The sequence below is a fragment of the Nelumbo nucifera genome, chromosome 3 (genome assembly GCF_055504915.1).
Source record: "Nelumbo nucifera cultivar China Antique chromosome 3, China Antique-T2T, whole genome shotgun sequence".
Classification (NCBI taxonomy): Eukaryota; Viridiplantae; Streptophyta; class Magnoliopsida; order Proteales; family Nelumbonaceae; genus Nelumbo; species Nelumbo nucifera.
Window position 1 is genome coordinate 102,670,787 of NC_142651.1, and position 24,800 is coordinate 102,695,586.

General features: G+C 38.1%; 2 protein-coding genes across 5 annotated transcripts; one reads left to right on the forward strand and one right to left on the reverse strand.

Annotated features, from left to right (window-relative positions):
• The first annotated feature begins 1,557 nt into the window (after window positions 1–1,557).
• On the forward strand, window positions 1,558–3,283 carry LOC104598964 (nucleolar-like protein). Of its 2 annotated transcripts, none has more exons than XM_010261286.3 (3): window positions 1,558–1,985; window positions 2,698–2,819; window positions 2,914–3,283. In XM_010261286.3, the coding sequence occupies exons 1-3, from the start codon at window positions 1,655–1,657 to the stop codon at window positions 2,980–2,982; spliced, it is 522 nt and encodes a 173-aa protein (XP_010259588.1). In that variant the 5' UTR covers window positions 1,558–1,654; the 3' UTR covers window positions 2,983–3,283. The 2 variants fall into 2 exon arrangements, with proteins under 2 accessions (XP_010259588.1, XP_010259587.1); XM_010261285.2 differs by having other exon boundaries at window positions 1,560–1,985; window positions 2,958–3,283.
• An 884-nt stretch (window positions 3,284–4,167) lies between these two features.
• LOC104598962 (kinesin-like protein KIN-13A) lies at window positions 4,168–23,679 on the reverse strand. 3 transcript variants are annotated; one of them, XM_010261282.3, is made up of 14 exons: window positions 23,439–23,679; window positions 23,196–23,295; window positions 22,801–23,069; window positions 22,195–22,410; window positions 15,815–15,997; window positions 10,219–10,323; window positions 9,944–10,021; window positions 9,554–9,635; window positions 7,594–7,756; window positions 7,016–7,345; window positions 6,100–6,318; window positions 5,406–6,000; window positions 5,189–5,254; window positions 4,168–4,858 (listed from the first exon to the last, which is right to left on the reverse strand). In XM_010261282.3, exons 3-14 carry the CDS (start codon window positions 23,014–23,016, stop codon window positions 4,676–4,678), a joined length of 2,436 nt encoding a protein of 811 aa, XP_010259584.1. In that variant the 5' UTR covers window positions 23,017–23,069; window positions 23,196–23,295; window positions 23,439–23,679; the 3' UTR covers window positions 4,168–4,675. The 3 variants fall into 3 exon arrangements, with proteins under 3 accessions (XP_010259584.1, XP_010259585.1, XP_010259586.1); XM_010261283.3 differs by having other exon boundaries at window positions 23,196–23,337; XM_010261284.3 differs by having other exon boundaries at window positions 23,196–23,273; window positions 23,439–23,674.
• Between the last annotated feature and the right edge of the window lie 1,121 nt (window positions 23,680–24,800).

A 24,800-nucleotide genomic window follows, 5' to 3' on the forward strand; every position in this document is an offset into this window, starting at 1 on the left:
GAAAATGTAGAAAATACATAAATTCATAACAACCGAATATATATATATATATATATATATATATATATATATATATATAGGGAAGGGAAAATTTTATGAATTTTAATAAAAGAATAATTCCCCTGTGCAAGTGTCAGGCAATGATTACTACCAAAAAAAAAAAATCATCTTTGGTTTTCGATTTTTGGTTGTATGATATACAAGTGGTTTTCCTTCCAGTTTTAACTAGCCCAATAACAAGGTTTTTAAAGCCGAACCGGTCAGGGGTTTGGTTCTCGGGTTGAACGGTTTGACCGTTTGAACTGAATGGGCAGTTTGTTCTGACGAAAAAATAAAATCCGACCAAACCGTTGAACGATTCAAACGGTTCAATCGCCCCAGTCAGTGGTTTGCTGACCAAATCAACGGTTTTTGGGGAATGGTTTTGGGGTAAAACGGAATTGGTCACCTAACCGGTTCCCAGTTTTTATGGTTCGATTTTGAAAACCATGCCCAATAAGCCAATACCAAAAAAAAAAAGCCAAATAAATCAACCCTACAAAGTAGACTTGTTCATGGGCCGGGCTTTCACTCTGTATTAACAGATTTTCTAAGGCCCGAGTCCGAGCCTGGCCTGACCATCAGGCCTACAACTTGGGCCCGAGCCCAGTCCTCATAAAAAGCCCAAAGCCCAAGCCTGGGCCCGAGCCCAAAATTTAGCCCATACTGTTACTACTATTGAAGCGACTGAATATATATATATATATAGAGAGAGAGAGAGAGAGAGAGAGAGAGAGAGAGAGAGAAAGAGAGATTATAAAGAAAAGAATAAAAAATATATATATTAAATTATAAATATATATTTCGATAAATATTATATTAGTTTTATATTTTATATAATATATAAAATACATATTATATATTTTATAAAATATATAATACTGAGTCGAGCTGGGCTTTTTTGACAAATCCCGAGCCCGACCCAAAACACAGTCAGGCTTACTGTGTTAGACCCGAGGTTAGGCCCGCGGGCCTAATTACATGACCAAGCCCGACCGAAGTGTCGGGCTACCCGGCCCATGAATAGGTCTACTACAAAGAACTCTCTCTCTCTCTCTTTATCTCTTTCTCTCTCTCTCTCACTCACTCTCTCGGTCCCTTATAATTATTATTAATTATTAATTATTTTAATTTTTTATTAATTTTGCTTTGTGTTATTTATTATTTATTATTTGTATTATTTCAATATTATTTTGATGTTGAAAACTATTTTTTATGAGATAATGCAAATTGAATTCAACATTTCCAAATAGTATATTTTAGGGGTAAAATAATAAAATCAATAAATTTCAGATGGTAAAAGATTGATATACAAACAAACTTATGGATTCAGCTAAAAAGTAAGAAAACAGCTATTTTTTTTTTCAGATTTCAGACAAAATTTTTTTTTTTTAACTTTTCAAATCTGAAATTTTAGATTTACCACCTAATTAGTTTAGCATTGGCCCGACTCCATTAATTTAAGGGTCCAGCCCATGTCACATTTAACTTTTTAAGTTTTAAATAACCTTCAACGCCTCTACTCCTTGTTTCCCGCAGGGTTTTAGTTGCCCTAATAGGTGGAACCCCTCACACTCAGGGAGAGAGGGAGAAAGTGAGTGAGAACTGAGAAGAGATGGGTCGGTCACGCAGAAAGTACAAGAAATCAAGGCCGAAGGTGCAAGTAGGTCTGCCGCGGAAGAACCCTCACGTCTTCAAACCAGCTTTCTCTCTTCCCCCAAAGCTCCGCTCCCTTGTGGACTTCTCCAAATGGGACGACCAGGCTACTGTTATCAACAATTACAAGTCTTTGGGCGTCGTCTCAAACCCTAATTTGCTTAGCGTTCGATCTCGTACTCCTCACATTATCGAAAGCGATTCTCTGCAAGTCCCTCCACCAGACGCCACCATTAATTCTACCTCAGAGTGCGAGCCCATCGATTCAGGCAGCGATCTCGAAGAAGATGGTAAGCTCCATCCTGGCTTTTTGTGTTTTTTAAATTTAGGTTTTTGTTTGCTCATGCCGAACTTTTTTATAGGGGGTTAGGGTTTTTAGGAGGTGGGTTGTGGCAAAAACCTTGGCGAGGATCCGAATGGAGAAAAGATCGAAGAACGGGTCTCGATCTATGGTTCCGATACTGACGAGTGACGTTGTCGATAAGGTGATTAATCAAGAAAGGTAGAAAAATCATGAATGCTGCTGCAGGTTTTCTGTGGGCTCTTACAGTGCCCATCATCTCGTATACTTTCTTGACCATTATAGGCTAGGAAAGCTTTTATGGGTAATGTTTTTAGAATAGCCTCCGTAAGCTTAGATTTGGAGGTCGGTCTCCTATTAAAGTGTAGCTTGCAACCTTTTCTGGTCAGGGGTGCTAGGCTAGTCATTTGGCTAATGAATGATTGGGGTTGGAGAGCTGGTTTCCGACTCAAATGCTATTTGCTCAGACCAGAAAAGGTTATTCTTTCTTTTTTTCACTGGGGGAGGGGGACGAAACCCCTAAATCAAGATTTTTGTTTTTTTGAAAGACAGAATGAGAGAATTCGAATTAAACCCTAGAGTTTCAATTAAATTTCGTGTTTCTGTGCCTGTGAAACCGAGACTACACATTAAAATACACTTGTGTTGGTTTGTGGTTCCCCTGCTGCTAATTGACTGTTGTTGATTTCGGTTGGGTCTAGACTTGAAATCAGCACTTGGGAAGAAAAGAAGAGATGGGAAAACTGCTCCTCTGCAACCTTTGACTTCCATGCAACGCGTTTATATTGGCCGGCTGATTGAGAAATATGGAGATGATTACCAGGTAAAGGTTTCTAGCTTTCGCTTAAAATGCAATGAGCCCGTGTGATGAAACATGAAACTGGAATGAATTTAGCTTTTGTTTTTTGTTTTGCAAGTATGACAATGCGATTGGCTTTACACGTATACTTGTCATTGGCAGAGGATGTTTATGGATACGGAATTGAATGCGATGCAGCATTCAGTTGCAACTCTGGAGAAACTATGCAAGAGATATTATATCAATAGAGATAAAACCCCCTTGTTCTCGTCCAGTTGAACGGAAAACCAGTTCCGATCAGGAAATTGTTTGGTGATTTTTTTTTTATGTTGTGCTCATTTCATTTCCCTTGGTTCCCTCGATGATAAGAAATGGTGTTGGATGGATGTACTTGGAAACTAGTTTCAATTATTGATTACATTAGAAGAGAAAGGGTTATCAAGGACTACTAATGAAGGATTTCATGCTTAAATTTCTTTTTATTATAATTAATTGTTTGCTCAGCCTTGAAAACATATGCAAAGCACCACACCTATGCTTTTAAATTTGCTTTTATTTTTTTTCACAGCCCTAACCTGAGTTGGGCTTCAGTCAGGGCAAAGCCCATTCGGGCGGCTTTTACTCCCTTGCATTGAGAATATCTCCGAACTATGGAGAGATATTCCTAATGCAAGGTTACAATAAAGCACACAAGTACTGAGATATTTTCAATGCAAGGCATTAAAAGTTGCATGAATGGGCTTTGCCCCGACTGAATCCGAACTCTAACCTGGGTAAGCATTTTTTATTTCACTGCAGATTTTTGATTTCACGCATTCAAAATGTCAAATACCCACACTATATGCACCAATGCCCCTCATAAATTGACATCTTCCCCAACAGTACTTTACCGTGGGCTGAACCGTTATTCTCCCTTAACTAAATTTATCCAGCTAAACTTTTTCAACGTTTGAGAGGGGTTAGTGTTTTCAACGGACGGATAATCAACTTGTCTATTCTATCCATAATGGGTAATCTTCAAAGAATTTGCTTACCATGACTTAATATAGGGATGTAAGAATGCGAGGATTGTAGTTAATTACTCAGTTGTCCAACTTATCCTCACAAAATACCAAACAAAATGAACGGAGAAGAGCAATGCACGTATTTTCTACTGGGTTGTTTTGGTAAAATGCTTGGCTTTAGAGGTATAGAAACTAGAAATCCGGAGAAAGAAGATTTTCACAATGTTCCGGATTTTGGGAGGGTAATACCTGGTTGTATCATGTATGCATGATCTACTGTGATGTGATCACCATCTAAAAATGAATTTTTTACCTTCGTTAGATACTTTGTTAACCAGGATCTAGATATAGAATTTTGTATAATTCCAGTAACAGATAGGAACTCGGTAAAATTCCTGCAAATTCACTTTTTGTTTTGGTCTCTGCTCTGTTTAACTTGTATTCCAACAATAACAACCCAATTTTCCTTGGAGCCATCAAAATGTAAATAACATACGAAACTCTCAACTAAAATGACATTTGTTTACACAACAATCTGCTTGGAAGACATTCCAAAACTCAACCATGGTTTCTCCAAGGGCAGAAAGCCAGATACTTGTTGCAAATTGATGAGCATCATGACGCTGAAGCCACATACAGTCCTAACACCTCCAGAATATAACCCCTTCGCTTAGAATACAGAAATTCAGATTATATGACATCTCCCCCAGGAAGAAAAAAGTGGGGGAAGGGTAGCAATTGTACATATGACAACCTTCTGACAACTGATAACAGTGGTATGGCAACAAGTAACACAATGAAAAAGGGATTACAAGCACTGTTGATATAAGACGACCAGCAAAGGAGGCCTTGGGTGGAGAACCTTACAGAACCGACTTAGCGGGGAACCTTCTTCCTACTCAGTATCTCTTGTTCTTTCAGGCGATGCTGGAACCTTGCTAAGCGAGCTTGAAGGCTAACCAGACCAGCTGCTTTACGTGAAAGGACGAAACTCAACTGAGTAACATAGTTGTCAATGAGACTACCAGGTTGGTCCACTTCTGCCAACAGTCTCATCTCCTGAAATGCAGAAAAACCATAAAAGATCATTATATATAATATTTTTGAGAGAACATTATATATAATCCAATAAACAAATTTCAAATGAAAAACATTTTCACCATGGAAAAATGAAAAAAAAAGGGAAATGAGGCAAGACAAACACATGCTGCAAATTTATATAGAACTGAAATAACTTCTCGGACATGGAATTACAGACTGTATTCTGACAATAAGATGCAATTTGCTTGGAAGATGGCTATTTTATATGCAAGGGGTTATAGTTGAATTACTAATAATATTGAGTTGCAAGTTAAAAGTTCTGGTCAATCACACAGAAAAAAGACTCACTTCTCGGACAATCTCCATTGTATCTTCAATTTCTTTTCTATGAGCTGCAATTAGAGCTTCTTCTTCCTGCAGCAGCAAACAGACAGTAAGTTCTTAATGTTTACGAGATGCTTCTGTATGGTGACTTGGTGAGCATGATGCAAACAGACAGTAAGTTCTTAATGTTTACAAGATGCTTCCGCATGGTGAGTTGGTGAGCATGATGTAACTATCTTACCTCAAGTATTGCATTGATGTCTCCATCATGACAAGGAGCTTCAGCTTCACACTGTTTTGCTGCAACATTGCTTCCAGTAGAATCATATGTATTCTGCTGCTTGTAGTTTGTTGACAAGTCGGATACAGTGCCATCTCTTTTAGGCCAGTTTCCTTGCTTCACTGACCTTTCTTCCTTAACTTTTCTACGAGGAGGAGACACCTTTTGCACTTTCTCCTCCTCGGAGGTATCATTTGTGTTCTGAGTAGAGTATGATTTATGACTGGTGCTACCACCAAATGTATTTCTCGTGTCAATCCTCTCCCTATCCAGAGAACCAGAAGTTACCCCAGTTTCCTCCCTGCCATTGAAATGATAATTCGGTGGCATACTAGAGAGCTGCCTGTCAAAATCAGAAGTTGAATTGTAGGAGCTTTCCTTCTCCCCGACCCTTCTACCCATATCCACCACTTTCACTTCTTGGTTTTGGTCATAACCTTCCTCTGGCTCAACAGACACTGGCAAAGATGGTGTTGATGAAGATTCCTTACTAGCAAGTAACGAACTTGGGACCTGATCTTTTTTAGCATTCCCACTCTTGGAGAGACTTTTGACCCTGTCCAATCAAAGTCATCTTTTATGAAGCGGTTGAAAAAAATAAAGAATCAAAACACATTGTTTTGTAGAAGCACTGAAACATTTGGGCTAGTCATACCTGTCAGCATATCTCAAAGTATTGAGTGTGTGTTCACAGGACCCTGCATTTGGAGAAATGCAAGAAATCATCACAGTTCTTGAGTTGCCAACAAACGAATCACGGAGAACCTCCGTGAGCTTGCTTCCACGAAACGGGATATGAATCTGATCATTGTCAAGAGCACGAATACACTCCTTGAGGGCCAAAAGGCTCTTATTAATTTCTGCTCCCTCAATCCTGCAGTTATCCAAGTAAAAAGAAGACATCTGAAATCATAGCTTGGGACAAGTATAAATGATTGTAGGGAGGTCTAGAAATAAGGAATAGAAAAAGAAAAAAACAGGGCGGTACATGCCCTGAAAAAACAGAGAAATCCCTTGGAGATCTTATACATAAAAAAGCGGCTAGGATATAGGATGGTCTAGAAAGAATTAGACAAAGAAGGGTGGTACAAGTCCTCCAAGAAGAGGAGAATCCTTTGAACATCTCATACATCAAAAAGTTGTAGGATGTCCACAACAATTGCTTTATTTGACAGAGCAACATGTTATATTTGTTTTGCTGAATTGAAAATGTATTCGACTGGATTGAAGTCTTTGCATGTTGGAATCAATCTACTTGCAAAACCACCTCCTGGATATGCATTAAATGGCATGCCATCTACAAAGTGTTCTTGTAGTCTAGCCAACAAGTACACAATGTGTTCAGTGAATATAGCAGGTAATGAACTAAAATGTAAATGTAGAATATCTGAAAAATAATCAGAAGACCAGTCCACAAACAAGTTGACAATCTCAGAACATAAATTCACAGATAAAGCAGAAATGAAAATGGAAAAGAAGAAATATTCCATTTTACAGGAAACTCAACAAAGACAAGCTTATTTTCTTTTCTTTGGGGGGTGGGGGAGGGGGTAAAAGAACCCAGGACATACCTTGTTTGTCGGTCATTATCAGTAGTGTCAGCACCACGTTCACTACCAGCAAGATCAATAAAAGAGATCTTCCCAATAACCTTTGCACCCTTGGATTCATTTCCATCATTGTGTCTTTTTGATTCTTTTATCTCACTATGCTTCTTAATAGCAAGTTGCAAAATAGCATGTGATCTTGAAGATTCTTCATTGGCACCAGTAGAGCCTGTACTTCGTGCTGCATTTCCCCTCTCAATATATTCTTTAACAATTTGTACATCCGAGACTTCAAACTCCTGCAGTCCAACAATACAGACTTGCTGTCGCCCATCTTCTCTCATGCAAAGTTTCCTGGTTAAATATTTAGAATATTTCAGATATTTGCTTACCAAGAAAAATTAAAGGACATTTTAGATTTTTGTGCATTATTCCACTTCCATGCACCTACCTCAACCACCCCAAGCATCCACACCCCCCCCCCCCCAAAAAAAAAGAAAATGATAAAAGATTCAGACAAATAACTGCTCAAAATAACTTTGCATCTGAACTCTCAACATAAAAAGGATGCACCAAAGCCAAAAGCAGAAAGGAAGACTGACCTTCTATCACTGAGCAGATCAAAGAGTTTCCCACCATATATCTCAAAATAGCTAAGCCACAACTTAAATCTCTGATTACGGTAGGTTGGCTGATGCAACAGTCTGACGAGGTCTTCTGCTGCTCTTAGTGGTAGCGGTTGCATGGTGTATGTCTTGCCACTGCCTGAAAATTATGGTATATAGGTATTTCAATTTTCATCATCACAATACATAGCAAAAGTTTCAGGAACACTGCTATGTTTACAATTCTTGTAGACATCTTTCCAAGGCAGGGTGAGAGTTTATAAAGAAATCTCAACAAACCAATGTACCAAGTGAGAGGGAATATGGTTTTTTTTTTTGAAAATTTTGCATAATTTTTATTTTTAGACAGCAGGGGTATTTTGGCCAATTTACAAACTTGTGGGATCCAGCCTAAGAGTTTGATTTGTCTGGTCATAGTTTGGTTGCGTTTAAAGTCACCGAGTCATTGGTTAAGTAGTTTGTTACGATCCATTTGTCCCATGTTGGTAGCATGGGATGGCTAATGTGAGGTATCCCACATCGGTAGTATGGGATGCTGTTGTGGGGCATATATGTGCTTGGGTTCCCTCCCTCTTAACAGCTAGCTTTAGGGGTGAGTTCTCCTAAGGCACATGACAAATGGTATTAGAGCCTACACTATGCCTCCCAGTTGCAATCATGCAGCGCAGGTGGTGACGTTAGTATTGCAGTGTTCGGCCAGGACTAGGTGCACTAGTGCAAAGCCAGCCTGCATGGGCACCGGGACTGCAGAGCATGGTGGAACGTTGCGATCTATTTGTCCCATGTTGGTAGTATGGGATGCTGCTATTGGGTATATATGTGCTTGGGTTCCCTCCCTCTAACAGCTAGCTTTTAGGACTAGTGCAAAGCCGGCCTGCGTGGGTGCTGGAACTGCGGAGCATGGTGGAATGTTGTAATTCATTTGTCCCATATTGGTAGTATGGGATGCTGTTGTTGGGTATTTATGTGCTTGGGTTCCCTCCCTCTAGCAGATAGCTTTTAGGGGTGAGTTCTCCTAAGGCACATAACATAGTTTAGGAGTTATTGAGTCTTCTTAAGATAGTGCAATTATGTAATTTCTTGTTTTTCTTTCTTGTACATACTCTAGCAAGAGGCTAGAAGAGTAGGGGCAGACTGAAAAGGACATGGGTTGAAATAGTAAGAAATGATTTAAGCAGTCATAATTTAACAATGGATATGGCAACAGAACAGAATGGGGAAACATGATTTATGTAGCCGATCTTGTATAGTTGGGACAAGGCTTAGATGATAATGACTCTACGAAGAGGCTCAAATTGATGAAGGGAACTATGGAAATTCTAGCTGCAGCATCTTTAAAGTGGAAAGTTGGAAGAAATAACTACTTGGCTCTGGTATTGCTGAGTGAAGGTACAAGAATGTACAATTTTGGCAACACCAGAACCAAGTAGTGTTATTTCTACCAACTTTCCACTTTAAAGACACTGCAGCTGGAATGCATAGCATGATCACAGTTGCTTCAGAATTTTCCAGAATCTAAAGTTGCAGGAGACAATTGATCCAATACAACATTGTTGATGAAGTTGAGCTATAAGGTGGGTAGGGTTGTGAAGGATACAAAATAGAACCAATCGTTATTATTTTATTACTTGAAAAGAGCAGCATAAGAGAGGAAAACAGCTCTATCACCCTATTATTTTATTTATTTATTTTTGATAATGCTCTATCACCCTATTATTTTATTTATTTATTTATTTTTGATAATGCTCTATCACCCTATCATTGCTCTTGCACAAAATGAAGTAAATTAGTCGTTTCTAGATAGCTAAATAATGAAGAAACAAAAAGTCTGCCAATCGTGAATGCAACAGGTCACTGACCCTTCATATTATTCACTCAAGCCAGGCACCACTCCAGAGTGCAATATGAGAAAGGAAACATCCGGATCTCTACGCACCTGTCTGACCATATGCAAAACATGTAGCTTTTGTTCGTTGAAAAATAGTAGGAATAATGGGCTCTACTGTAACACGATATACCTGTTCAAACAAGCAGGTTAGAAGCAATAAAAAAATGTACTAAACTAAATGAGCAGGTTAAAGGCAATTAAATGAGCAAATCAGAGGCAATCAAACCTATGATTCAAACTGGTTAGTTTTTATCAGTTACCAAAAATGAAACTAAAATAGGAAGGAAAATAAGATTGCCCGAGTAATTCACAGGATGGTGTAGATAAACAGTCCCAAGCAAGACAAAATGAAAAATCAAACCAATAAGATGTGACATTACTCACATGAAAAAGGGTAGCATGGGAAATTAGAATCTCTGACAACATTACTATTATTACCTCATCATTGGTGACATGCTCATCTAGAACAGCATCGAAACAAAATTCATGCTTCTCCACATATGCAGTCAAGTCTACCTGGTGTCAAGAATTTACTTAGCTTTTTTTTAAAGAAAAGAGTAACTAATTTGTATTAGAAAAAGGAAAAGGTGAACAAGAGTTGAATTTAGTTAGTTCAACATCAAATTAACATGAACCACACATCTTATTATGCATTAACCATACAGGTTTGACTGTTCATGTAATGTATTCCACGATAGCAGAAAAACACTAACCTTTAACTTGGGCTCATGGACAGTCAAGTATGCATTGTCATTTACTGTTACAATATCATCCTCCTTCCGAGACAATTCCTTCTTGTTTAGAGGTCTTTTGCGCACCTGAAAAGAATATTAGAATACCAAATATTAGAGTATCTCAAACATCAGTAACCAATGAAGCAATGTTATTAATTTGTAAGAAATAAGAATCAAGAAATACAGAAGACAACTAAGCTGAGATTAGCCAGCTGCCCCAATCAAACATCATGCCCTATCTTTAGTATATAGGCCTCGTTCGCGTCTTGATAAGTGATTTACCTGGGTAAATGCATTTGTCCAGACAGCTACCCCAATCAAACATCATGCCCCAGGTAAAGTTGTACAATGACTGTTTTATCCAAAAGTGACATTGAAGGGACAATTTTGTCCCATCACGTATTAGCAATTTTTAGTGCAGATGGGTAAGTGATTTACCCAAGTCTTAAGGGGGTATTACTTTCCCAGGTAAATGAGCCGCTTGGGAATCATTCTTTTCCATGGGACCCACTGATACTAAAACACGGACACAGATTTATTTCTTTTCCATAGGACCCACCAACTTACCTGCCTCCACTTCCTGGAAAATGAACAAGGCCATAATGCCAATACTTGTCTTGGCTTAATGTCCAGACCACCATTCAAAAATTTAATCTATTTACCTTCCTCCCTCTGCATTCTACAGTTCTACTTGTCTCTCTTCTCACGCACATGCCACTCAACTAGTTGCTATAAACCTAACCTCCAGGGTAGGTCTCCCATACAATTATTCCTTTTTAACTCCTCTAGCAAGAGAATCTATCAAGGAGTTAGCATACCTACATATTCATTTAAATAAGACGTTCATGGTAGACAAATGACCTCAACTCCCTAATAACATGAAGACAGATCCAAGATTCAGGATCTTCTTTAATTGATCCAACCATAACTTGAATTAAAGGAATAATAAGCCAAGATATGAAAAATAAAATCCGGAAGCCATTATCGCAAGGCCTAAGCATGGTCGACATTTACATTCATGCATCCACGTATACAGAAGTTCAAGAATATCATTTGTCTCCTCTCTTTTTCCTTTCCCCATTTTCTGATTCATAAGAATTAATTCATTTGACAAGGATGAGACAACAAAGGAGAACAAAAACCTGCCTTAAAAGTTAGAAAAGAGATGGGGACAGGGTGTTTTAGAGGCAAAAATGAAGGATTAAGGGTCAACAAAACGATCCAAATTTGTTTTACTCCTTTACTATGATACCTATACATGCTTAGCATACCAGTATCGTATTTGATACTTATGAGATATGATACCAGATATTGATTAAATGCTTCTAGGTGCGGCCTATTGCATTACCACTTTTACAGTATGTAAATTGTAAAGTGGCATGTTTCAACAATTATGCTATAAAAATATCTGCACATGTTAGAAATTAACATTTAGCTTTTAAAAACTATATCTTTTTTTGAAAGCCCTTTTAAAAACTAGATCTAAACGCATGACAGAAGTATATTACATAGGACACCTGTACCCATATCCATTTCTGTGTCTCTATCCATATCTGGCCATCATAACTCTTTCATACTTATGCTCACCCTCTAAACTTAAGGGCCTTTTGTTAACAGCTGAAGCAGCTGAACTGAATGACTTATTGCTTTGTCATGTAGTGAATAATTAAGGAGATTGCGAGCTCTTTAATTGCTGAAACTGAAGATCAATTGATTAATATACTCTTAAATGTTCTATTATTTAAAATAATTACCAAAGATCTACTATTTAATTATTTTTGTTGCTTATTCTATTATTTAATTTGTCCACTAAAAGACTAGGCAATAAGTCATTCATTCAGCCACTTCAGCCATAATTACGTGGTGACTTTCTTTTGATGGAAGCTTTCTCAGAAACTCAGGTCAATCAGGAATAGAGAGTATTGTTAGGAGACATGATGGTAATACTTCGGTCTGTATTCAGACCCAACTACGGTTGGTACCTCATTGAGGCTGAACTATTGGCAGTTTCTCATGGGCTAAACCAGTGTATAGAATTGATTGGAATTGGGTTGTTGTTGGAAGAGACTGTCAACATCAAATAGTAATTTGGTAGTAGGCTAGTTGAAACAAAAGGTTGAGAGAAATTAGTTTCTAAGATCTCTAATTAGAGAGGCACTGCCAAACTAGGTTAGTAGGTTTATCCTCCAATCTGACTGTTTGCTGAGCAGGATTCCCAGGTCTGCTAACAGCTTAGCAGATAATATAGCAAGGACAGGAGTCAATAAGAGTAAATTAGGATGGAGAATGCCACAGTGAGGTGAAAACTTACAACCGTTTTACAAATTTTATCATGTGGGCATTCCGGCACTGTCAGTCGATGGCTGTTCCATATTTACTATTCTACTTCTCCAAGACGAATGGAGAATTGTGTTTCTTTTTATCAATTTCTATTGGAGAATGATGGAAGAATGGCATGCCCAATTGTATTTATGGACTTCTACTCCATGTCTGTGATAGCCCAACCAGTTGCATTTCTTATATACTTTTTATGACTTTGGAAGCTTCAGAAATTTTTTAAAATGTCAAAAATACCCTTCAAAAGAAGACATTGTTCATTCTCTTCTACATTGGGACTAAACCAGTTGGAGAATTGTGTTTCTTTTTATCAATTTCTATTGGAGAATGATGGGAGAATGGCATGCCCAATTGTATTTATGGACTTCTACTCCATGTCTGTGATAGCCCAACCAGTTGCATTTCTTATATACTTTTTATGACTTTGGAAGCTTCAGAAATTTTTTAAAATGTCAAAACTACCCTTCAAAAGAAGACATTGTTCATTCTCTTCTACCTTGGGACTAAACCAGTTGAGGTGTTTGAGATCTTGGACTAATGAAGACACCGTTCATTGTTTTCTACCTTTAGATGGTAGGCCCACCCCTAACCAAAATGGGAAGGAGGGAGGGGGAAACGGCAACACCCCAAGGAAATATGAAATACCTCACCGGCTCACTCTCCGATCTCCCTTAACCCCCCCAAAAAAAGAGTATAAGTAATAATGAAAGAACTTACCACAACGCCTTCTTCCATGTGATTGGCCATCATCCATGAGATCGAAGATTATGGCGACTGTGGCCATTGTAACCCCAGAACCCAAAAAATGTTGAAAGGGCCTCATAACACACTAATAAGGCAAAAACTAGCACTAACACGACAATTCACCAAACACCAGATGGCACTAGCAGTAGTTTTTCTCGTCTTTTCTTTTCCCATCTTTTCTTCTAGGTTTGGGTTTTAGAATTATGAGGTCCCATATCACATGATGACACAATACAAGAACTAAAGGAAAACAGGCAGATCAATTCAAAATTTTCGAGATTAGAATTTCCGTGATACCCATAAATTCTTAAAGCTAGCCCCATCAACTTCATGGATAGAAATTCAAGTGAAAGAACAAGACCTAATAATTTTTACAGGAGCTTTCCTGACGTACTATTATATATCTGAGCACGATGAATGTCAAGCAGAATTCATTATCAGTTCAGTTGTATAAATCCATAAAAAAAAAAGTAATAGCAAATGGCCAAACCAACAGAAAAGTAGTGAAATTCATAGCATAGTGGCAAATGGCAAGGCAATTTTTGGGTTCTAGGGTTATAGTGGCCATAGTTGCGGTTTCGGGAGAGGGCCTCATAACTACTAGCTGTGTCTTGTTTTTTCACTTTCGGTAAATCAGAGTCCATCGTTTTTTCATGTGATCGGAACTGGTTTCGGTAGAGGGCCTCATAACTACTAGTTGTGCCTTCTTCCATATAATCAGAGATTATTGCCGGGAAACTGGAGGACCTGTGTGGTGAGATGAATCGAGAGTCAATCTTGGAGGTGGTTGCTGGTTAGAGATCGGATACCAATCATAAGAAAATTAGATGATAGGTGAAGGGCATTTTTGTCCTTTTACATGATACTTAATGTCCGTTAACGGTTTTGGACAAACTTAACACTTTTTGAAAATTTGGGTACTGCAGTGACACGTTTGAAAGTTCGGGTACTAACTTGGCACTACCCCCAAAGCTCAGGGTACTAAAGTGGAATTTTCCGTTTTATTTATTACAAATTTCATTTTGTAACTTGTCTCTATATTTTTGTGTTAATTCAATACATGAAATTTGTGTCAACACCAATCCCTCAAGTTCTTCGGACCTTGCAAGCATGTGATAGACTAGGTTTTCCAAGTCTCTTTTTCTAGCTGAACACAAGAAATTTTCTTAAAATAACAGCCCTTATCTTTTTTTCTTTTTTTTCGATCAACAACTCATAAGAAGAATTTATTAATTTTAAAAGAAAGCAGAGAAGCAAGACATTGTGGAAAATACAACAGACACCAAGTGTCTAGACCCCCAAAACATTTTACAAATGAGCCCAAAACATACTCTGTCTCTGAACCCCTTGCTTAGCTAGACCATCTGCCAGGCTGTTGGCAGATCTTCTAACCCCATTAACCTGAATAGACATGCCCCAAGAGTGCCATTTGAAATGCCTAAGAACATTCCTTAGATTCCAAGATACTCCTCCCTTCTTTAGCCATTCAGCAATACCTGCCCTTATCTTATTCAGAGCAAGTGGGCATCAGTTTCTCAAGACTCTAAAGAAGCAGTTTTCATCCCTAAACTAGTAACCCAGATTGTTTGTAAAGTTTGGATTCTAAGGTCACAAACTTGAATTGTTGAGATACTGACCATTCTGTGAACCCACTGCCTGGTATCCCAGGATTGGGATCATCTTATAGAATAAGGCTGGATTGTAGAACTGATTAGAAGAACTGCATGAAGAATATGAACCAAAAACCTAAAATTTTTGCTATAATCAAACTGTAGGGAAAATCTGGATGCAATGCCAATTCAAACCCCAAGGGTAACTGATTTTAGGCTCTCTTCCTCCCTCATTCACTCCTTTGTAGCTTGAAAGAAGAGTTATAGAATCCAACTCAAGAAATGAGCATTGGACAACTTCTTTTCTGACATCATGAATAAGGTTGGACTTTGTAGAAGGGAGAATGATCAAGAATAATAAGAAATAGGAAGAAAAGGAGAGGGGAAGAAGGGATTATTTGTGGTACCTTCACTGCCTTGTCATATTGTGCAACACGCATACATATTTGCAGATATGTAGGTTTCTTAGTAAAAGATCATAACCAAATTTAACTTTGCTTGGGAGTGCAATGTATCTAAGCATATCCCAATTACAAATCTTCTGTTGTTGGAACCCCCATGATTTACAACACATTTCGCAATTCAACAAGGGCTCTGATTCAAATTTGACTACAGAATCCTTTTATGGAAAAATGAAAAATCTACTAATTATCATTTGAATCATGCAATTTATTGATTGACTGGCACCCAATACCATAAGAAATATTATTAAATCTTTGAAAAAGTAAACAGTTATCAATAGAATTGACTTTAGTTACAGGTACTGAAAACTAACTGTGTTCCAAGATAGATTAACTAACTCAGAAACAGAGGTTACCAAAAAGGAAACTATAATAAACAGAAATCTCTCAAAGTAAACATTACCAATAAAAGAACTAACTTACCACTACTTTAATCTTAGCTAAGCTGCTCTCTTTTGTGCTAGTCTCTTTTTCAGTAGTTGACAATCTTGTTGAGGTCTCTGTTTGGCTTCTTGATCGCTTGGTAGTAATTCCATCAAAGTCATCAAACCCCCTTGTAAAAGATGGCATGAAAGGTGATGGCTCAAAGGGTTCTGACATAACATGCTGCCAACAGGAATACATAAAATTATCAACAAAGAAAGAACTGAAAGGATAAAAAACACATTTACACTCAGAAATTATATACCATTTTACCAACAGGAGATGGCAATTCACATGCATTTGATAAAAAAGCTTTATTGAATCATACTAAAATTTATTAGGGCAAATTTCTTAAACTACCCCTAAGGTTTAGGAAATTTCTTAAAAAGCTTTACCGACAATTGACAGATGGATTAAAAAGACTATTTTGCCCATCATTCTTCTTTAAATTTTCTAGAATAGGAAGCAGATTATTTGAGGAATTTCTCCCTGTAAGCCATTTCCCAAAACATCCCTGCAATAAGAGCTTGAGATTTCAAATTCAATTCCAACAGAAAATGTAGACACAGATTAATTTGTTAAGTCAATGTTAGACTCACAGCTCAAGCAAGAAATCTGCAATTACTTAGATCGCTAGGGATTTCCCCAACAAGGCGAAGGTTGTGCAGGTCCAGAACTTGAAGCTGATCAATGCGCCCAAGCTCTGGCGAGATGCTTCCATCAATGGCATTATTACCCAACCTTTTTTTTTTTTTTTTTGGTAAAAAAGAGAAGATTGAATTACGAATGATCCTCAAGGAGGATGAAACTCAAAAGGTACATCAGACTCCGATGCACTTAAAATCCATGAAGCCCAGTTACAGAAAAAGTAGAAAGAGTTCTGCAAGGCTTTCTTTGCAACAATATCTGCTATCCTGTTTGCCAACCTAGTAATGTGAGTGATGCACACATCAAGTCTGGGTTCTTGATCAAGAAGCTTACAGATATCTTCAATAATGACTCTATTAGCCGATGCCACATTCTGACTCCAATTGTTGATCTGCTGAACAACCCCTGCAGCATCAGACTCCACCACAACACTGATAACACCCCAATGTTTAGCCTCAATAATTCCAAGCCTCATAGCTCTGCTCTCTGCATCTTCAACTGAAAGACAACTTGTCTTCTGCCCCACCACTTTTAAGAGGGAACCGTTGGCATCTCTGATTACTACCCCAAGGCCTGCACTGCTTGAAGAAGGAATAAAGGAAGCATTCACAATTAATTTTAATACTGCCATGATGAGGAGGTGTCCAGGTACTAAGTGTTTGCCTTGGCTCTGTTGGAGGAAAAGAATGATTAGTTTTTAGCTCTTGGGTTTTTCTCAAATAATGCAATGCTCCTTGAAAGAACGTGTCCAGGCTCCTGAGACACATTGTTAAAAAGCAATTCCTTACGGGCCAGGCAGAGTTGCCAGCAGATCGCTGCTTTGAGAGCATTGTGTTTTCTACTAGCTTCCTGATTTTCAAGGACCCCTTCAGACCAACTTTTGATCCAATCAGAAATAGAAACAAAATTCAAAAGGTCTGTTCAGATACCCAGAGAGCTCGCAAACCAAACTGCCCGAGCTAGGTGACAATGTAATAAAACATGTGGTATAGATTCAGAGGGATATTGACATCTATGGCATGCTGGGTCTCTAGCAATACCTCTCTTCAACAAATTTTCATTAACTGCGATACCATTGGCATTATTACCCAACCTGAGAACAGAAAACCTCCTTAAGTCTGCAATTTCCACTGGGATACTCCCACTCAACATGTTAGACACTAGATCCAAAACCCTTAAGCTTCTGCAGTTGGCGATGCTAGTAGGTATCCGCCCACTTAACTCATTTTTTAAAATGTCAAAAACTACCAGTCGATCACTGCAGGTTTTGATCTCTGGGATCCTGCCCTGAAATCGGTTAAATGATGCACTGAAAAATTGATGTTTTTATCCGAGGAAATCAAAAGGGATTATTTCTCTCTCCCTGCCTCTGTTCTCCCCTGTTCCACTGTCCACCAGTGACAATTGCTCCTGAGTCGCGAGGAGGGTCCGACCGTTTTTCACATATTTGTCTACAATCCGATCAAGTAACCGGAAGCAAAAGCAAAAACAAAACTGAAATTCATCAAAGAAAAACCAATAAGCCCATCTGAAATAAGATGTAAAACTTGAGAATTTAAGGATTAAAAAACTTGAGTGTTTTTTAAGCCCATATGAAATTCATCAAAGAGAAACCCACTGCTCTAATCCAATAAGCCCATCTGAAATTAATCAAAGAAAAGATGAAATCAAGAGAAACCCACCGCTCTAATCCAATAATCCCATCTGAAATTCATCAAAGAGAAACCCACCTCTCCCCCCCCCCTCTCTCTCCCTCTCCTCATAACACAGCAGTCCAACCCAATTTCATAACAACAATAGGAGACATCAATCTCTCAAAATTTCTTCAATCCAGTTTGGCGGAGGTGGACTCAACGTCTCAAGTCTCAACCCCTGTTTCCTATTTATCACAAACCTAATGGAACTCTACGAAAGCCGGTAAGGAGTTCGCCTATTTACTCAAATCTCTTCCTCAGGTGGATTCAATGTCTCAAGCCTCAACCCATTTTGAAATCTCTTCCTCAGGCAAACTCAAAGTCTCAAGTCTCAACCCTTGTTTGTTTATCACAAACATAATAGAACTATACGAAAGCTATTTTCTAGAATCTCTTCCTCCGAGTTTGGTTGCTGAGAAGCGTCCAAGATCTCCATTTTTTAAGGACAATCATAGGAATCGGAGATGGTTTTCGCCCTCGATCTCCTAGATGTCGCCCTTGTTCTCTCTCTGCGGCTGGAGTTGGCTCTCGAGCCCAGAGAGAAAGAGACTCCTATCTCAGAATGATATTCATCATAGTCCACGGGCCTGTAACGGTTACTGCTGCAACTTCCAACTAACAGTACGACGGAATAATGTTTCTTTAGGGACTCGTGTGGATTCTTGTGGTTGTCCTTGACTAGCAGCCGTTTGGGAATTAGTGATGAACAGAAGAAGATGAAGAAGTAAAAGAAAAGTTTATGCTCTCTCTTTTCTTCTATTTTGCTCTGTTCGTATACAAAGACTTGCAAGGAAGGAAACAGTTAAACTAGGCCCCGAAGGCTCTCAGAACTTCGCAAATCGTCAAAGGCAGATGAACCCATCTCTGATTCCTGTGTTGCAGGCAACCTTGATGCGACTGTGGATGAATCCCGTCTCTGATTCCTGTGTTGCTACCGAGATCCAATGAACGAATTACTACCAAGATCCAGAAGCTCCAAGCTTTGGCAAGATAGAATCTGCTCGGGAACGTTCCCCAGGAGAAAATTGCTTCTTACAGACACATAGGCTATTCTTGGAGGGGTACAAATTTGTGTGGGAAAACTTTCGCTAAGATTGTTGAAAGAAAAAATCAAAACCCTCGAGATTCAAACAGTTGCAGAAGGGTCGGAGGTGGATGTGATGGGGAAAACAGTTGCAAAAGTGGTGGACCTAAGTATCTCTCAGATCTCAGATCTGGGTTCCTCACAGATCTGAGACGAGTTGTAGAAGGTGAAGAAGGAGAGAGAGAGGCTGGAGGTGGAGGGGTCCGCTGCCACAACGAGTTGCAGTGGCGGTGATGAAACAGGGGAGAGAACGAAGGGAAGAAGGGGAGAGAGAGAAAGAGAGAGAGTGAAGGGTAAATTTGGGCTTTAGAAAAAAAATTATACGTCACATGGTGTCACGTGTGTATGGAATTTGGCGGAATATTAACGGATGATAACGGTAAGGATAGAGCAAGTCAATTGTCAGAAACAGTAGTACTTAAAGATAATACTGAAACAGTAAGGGTGTAGTTAGTCAATTACCTAAACCTTAGGGGTAGTTTAAGAAATTTGCCCAATTTATTATATATGTCCAGAAATATTGTAATACAAAATGCATTTACTATAAATATCATACATAAACATAAAGTGAGCATTCAAGAAGGATAAAAGCACATAGTTCATAGTACTATCCTTTTTTATGGATTTACTGGCCTCAACAATCTGCAGTTCCTTATGAACACATTCATCCTTTTGAAAGAAACCTTGGGAAGGTTACGATAACATGATGTGATTGATATTAAACAAAAGCCTGCAGCACTTCATTCTGACATTTTCCCACCCCTATCCATTATCTACTCCCACAACCAATCTAATACCTTCCCTGCCACTTTTGGTACCACCAGAAATAATTCATTGTGCAGTGAAAACATGAAAATTGTTCTGTAGTGCATCCACTAAATTTATCCAATGCATTGTCAATACAATGGCACCCGTTTTTCATCAGTAAGAAAATCTTCATATAAAGTGATCATTTTTCATACAAGTAATCCTATAAAGGAAAATGGGGAGCCTAAAATAATATAGAACAAACATATTGACAGAGTTTCAAGTTAATAAAAGGTCATGTAGAAAAGTTACCAAATATTGTAACCCTGCAAAATTTTTGTATATCACTTTTTGCTGATTGGAAAAGCCAGATAAGTAGATGTTAATTTTGACCCTTAGTAACAAGAAACTTCATACATGGGCATGTTTCACGTTTAAATCACCAGTCCTACCCCTTAGAGAAAGGGAACAATAATTGAACAACACTTTTGAAGAAAAAAAAAACACAATTCTAAATATTTCAAATTGCATAGCTTCAAAAGTCTAAATGTTTTTGTTAACATGCATCTAATTAAAAGGGCATATTAAAAAGATATGAAGACATAGACACTCTAGTGAGCCTGAGTCAAAGGTGTGACGTCCACTGTGCCACCTTTTCCTTTCATTGAACCTTATTCTCCGTCAAACTATTATTATATACAGCATTCCACCTCACACCCCTTTCTATTTGCAGTGTCACTCTTGATACAAATGTGAAAAATAATCTAAGTAACATTTTTTTTTGATAAATATGTAAGTAGATACATATCTATACAAGCCCAAGACAATCCAGATATTAGGAGCTTAATTTGGCACCACTATAATTCCATTCCTACATGCACTCCAGTTCCTGCTCCACACATGGTAACTTTTTTGGGGACAGAATACGTGCTACCATTTTCCATTAGGGTTACATATAATTGGAAACAATATTTTCACATGCAAGAAAATTGGTAGGGAAAACAATAGCCTATAAAACAACCAACTTTTAAAATTTCTAATATTTGATTGCAATCCTGAAACTAACTTGGAAAATAAGGTAGGAGGCTAGAATCCCAAGTTTTACGCTTCCATGGAGAGAGAGTTCTATGAAATTAAATTTCTAATGCTTTGGAGAGAGAGAAATGCAGTATGCAGTAACACTCTAAGAGGTTACCGCAATCTTATTCAAGAGTCCAAATAGAATGACTTCTAAAATGGACACAAGTCATTTTGTACAATTTGTACTCTCAAGTCGGGATGAAGTTTTGCTTTCTTCCATGTTTATCATCTTCCTCATGTATTTTCTTTATTTATTTTAATGAAAATTTTCTTTTACTATAAAAAAAAAAAGTTTTGCTTCCTCCCATATTTTATCACCCTCCTCATGATTCTCTTTTTTTATTTAATGAAAACTGTCTTTTACTATAAAAAAGTTTTGCTTCCTCCCATGTTTTACAAGCAACAAATTAATCCTTTCCCAAAGTAGCCATCCTTGACAATATTTTACATCCAACCAAATACAGCCTAGGTCAGAAATATTTTGCACCTTAGTGCTAAAATATGTTACCCAGATAGGAAAAGACATGGCTGGACCAAGTGCCAGATGTGACATTTAAACTAAATATTGAAGTACCAAAGTATCTGGGTGTCAAAACTGCTAAAGCCCTATTAAAAGCAGCAAGGATTAGCTGAACGCATTGGCTGTTCAGTGGGCTGTGGAACCAATGATAATGTTCCATGCCAGTAATAAAATAACTGCACCTTTCACAATGGGGCCCATGAATTTATTACTGGCATAGAACATTATTCATAAAAAAAAAAAATGTTATTCTCATGCCAGGTTATCAACACATTTTGCAGAAAAAGAAATCGCCCACAATTTCTCTAACCACAGGATGTTAGAAATCAAACAGATAGTGATTCTGGCAAACACATTAAACTCTCTCATGAATGAGACATGCATGTGAATCTTTTAATACAATTCTTTCAAAATCATGATATAAAAAATAAGATGATCACATCAATTATTGTCTTTGCAAAAATATTTAGATGTATTAATCACGTTTTACAATTTAATTGATAGAGATAAATAACTATAGTTTTCTGGTGCAGAAGAAAAACAGGAAAGCCGGATAAGAAAGCATGCCTTCATAGGGAAAAATATGTCAAATCATAGAGCACTATACCTCAGAAAGAAGCTCTGTATCATCCATAGCATGAAGATCCAAAAGCCCAGCACCAAATTCTCCTCTAAGTTCAGGGGAATAAAAACCGTCAGTTGCAGATCCTGAACTTTGAGCAGGTGGTGTGTATGGTTCAGAACCAGACTCCCCATTAAAGTTGAGATTCCTCAATAATTTAAAAAGCTTCTGCTTTTCTTCAGCAGATTGTGCTCCATAACCCTTTCAACAACATCAAAACATTAAACCCGTCATCATCACACAGACCAAAACCTCATAGGAATGCATATAACCAGGAAACAAATTCAAATATATAATCAGTGTAATCATATATTTAATAATCACGCTCACTGCACTAAATTCAAACCTTAGGATCGCGTCTTCATTCAAAAAAAATAAAAAATAAAACTGTACACTAGTTATGAGACGATTACGATAATGAACCACTTAAAATAACAGTAGAATGACAACAAAGTTCTGAACTTCCTGTTTCAATCGAATCTCGGCAATCTATCATTAAGATGGTTAGAAATGTAAAATCCAGTTCCAATCACAACTGGTTCTGGATATAAAACTAAAACAGACAAGAAAAGATGGGTACCACTGTTGTACCTGCATGAGGAGGTTAGGAAGGAGGCGTTGATCGATGCCAGTTGAAGACAAAGGAGAGGCCAGATGCTGCAACCCTGCGGACTGTAGCCACCGTGCCATTACCGCATCGCCAGCATCGCTCGCGGGGCCAGAGTTGTGCAGGGACGGACCACCCGGGTGATCATACAGAGCAGCCGCAGCAGCAGCGGCATTGCTCTGTTGCATCTGGCCACCCATGTGGCGCTGTGCGCGGCGTTGCGGAGCCAATTTTCACTCTTTGTGAAAGACCACTGAAAAGAAAAGCAAACCGAAACCACAATTACCAGTAGACGATGAATTCCAATGCCATGATATTAAATAAAATCAAATGACAATGGGAAGCCCTAAATCAACTTATCTCAGAGAACTATACTTACAAGGAGGCGAAAAATCAAATATCAGGCAAAACATTAACGTTTTTCTCCTCGCCGAATGGAGATCCAACGCCTCTGAATCTGCAACCCGTACAAATCCGATCTAAGAGACCAAAATGCGAACAATTATGATACAAATCTAGCCCTAGTAACCATTCCATATTTCAAATCAGAACATCGGAAAACCTACAATAGGAGACGAAAAAAGACAGAAGAATCAGAACACAAAAAAAAAGTCATAATTACCAGATAAATCCCGAAGTAAATCTGTAAATGTTTATTCGAGACAGATCGCAGTGGGGAATTGTTCTTCCAAATGGCTGAAATTGTAAATTAGATCAAGGAAAATGAAGAGAAAAGAAAACCCCAACTTCTACAGCAAAAAGCGAGGGCTCCCAACCCCTCTCTCTCTCTCTCTATCCTGCAATTTCTTGCAATGATGGCAAAGCCTGCACGCGGCAGTAGGCCTTCATATAATATACGATGTTTTAATGAAGAAGACAAGTATATATAACATATATTAGTAAGATGGGCTTGGGCATTTTTCATCAAATACTCTAAAGTCTAAACGGCTAATTTCATTAATTGAAAGACTAATATAGCCCCATATTTTTTGCAAATTTACTGCAATCTTTCCTCTTTATTTCAAATTTTCAAGTGAAATCGTAAATTGTTCTCGTGAATTAAAAAAGAAAAGTTAGGTTCAGACAAATTTTCGTATTCCATAAATACCCTTATTCCTTATCAATTGAGAGTGGAGACCCACTCTAGTACTGTCTACGGTAGGGTTTAGATCCCTTTTATTTGAGAGAAAAATGTTTAAAAAAAAAAGTCCGAAGGTCGTGCGTGTATGTCGGATTGCTGGTAGGGTTGTTCATAAGAAGGTGCAACCCGACCAAATCGACTAATCCAGACCGACCCAACTTGAGTCGGCCGGGTTTTCATCCAATCAGTTTTGAGTTGTACAAATTCATAAATCGATGGTTTGGGTTGGTTTCGGTTTTCTTGTGTGAAAACTGAAATTGACCCGAACCGAACCGACTTAGTTCCTACTTATCTATTTAAATATATATTTCGATTTTAAATTTAATCGACCTAATATATTTAAATATATATTTTAATTTTAATTTAAATATATTTTATATTTAAAACTGTTAAATAAAGATATTTCAGTTTTACATAAAAACTGAAATATCTGACAACCCAAACTTGCACCACACAGGCACATGGGCCATGGGGGCATGGATGAACTTAGAGCCGAAACCGACCCAAACCGACTCAATCCGACTCAAACCGATCAGATCGGTTTTGCTTAACACTGGGTCGGTTTCAATTTCCACCTCAAGTAACCCAACCAAGTCGGGTCGATTGGAAAAACCTCAATAAACCGACCCAATTGCTGGTCCGTCATTTTGTCATTTTACAAGAGACCCGTGATTGCCACGACGGTAACTCTAGCATTCACGAATGAACTCGGACTATGGAGTGTTGATTGTATGGTTTAAATCCCAAAACCGAACCAAAACAAGCCGAATTTGTGATTTGGTTTGGTGTGCACCCAAAAAATGGTTTTCTTTGGTTTTATATTTTGCTAAAATATAATTAATG

Excerpts from the sequence above, each read along its gene's own strand:
- LOC104598962 (XM_010261282.3), bottom strand. The coding sequence starts at position 23,016 with ATGGGTGGCCAGATGCAACAGAGCAATGCCGCTGCTGCTGCGGCTGCT. Across the intron at positions 10,022-10,218 it reads TCCATGAGCCCAAGTTAAAG|GTAGACTTGACTGCATATGT; the intron begins GTTAGTGTTTTT and ends TCTTGACACCAG. Across the intron at positions 6,319-7,015 it reads GATAATGACCGACAAACAAG|GATTGAGGGAGCAGAAATTA; the intron begins GTATGTCCTGGG and ends GGATAACTGCAG.
- LOC104598964 (XM_010261285.2), top strand. The coding sequence starts at position 1,655 with ATGGGTCGGTCACGCAGAAAGTACAAGAAATCAAGGCCGAAGGTGCAA. Across the intron at positions 1,986-2,697 it reads CAGCGATCTCGAAGAAGATG|ACTTGAAATCAGCACTTGGG; the intron begins GTAAGCTCCATC and ends GGTTGGGTCTAG. Across the intron at positions 2,820-2,957 it reads AATATGGAGATGATTACCAG|AGGATGTTTATGGATACGGA; the intron begins GTAAAGGTTTCT and ends TGTCATTGGCAG.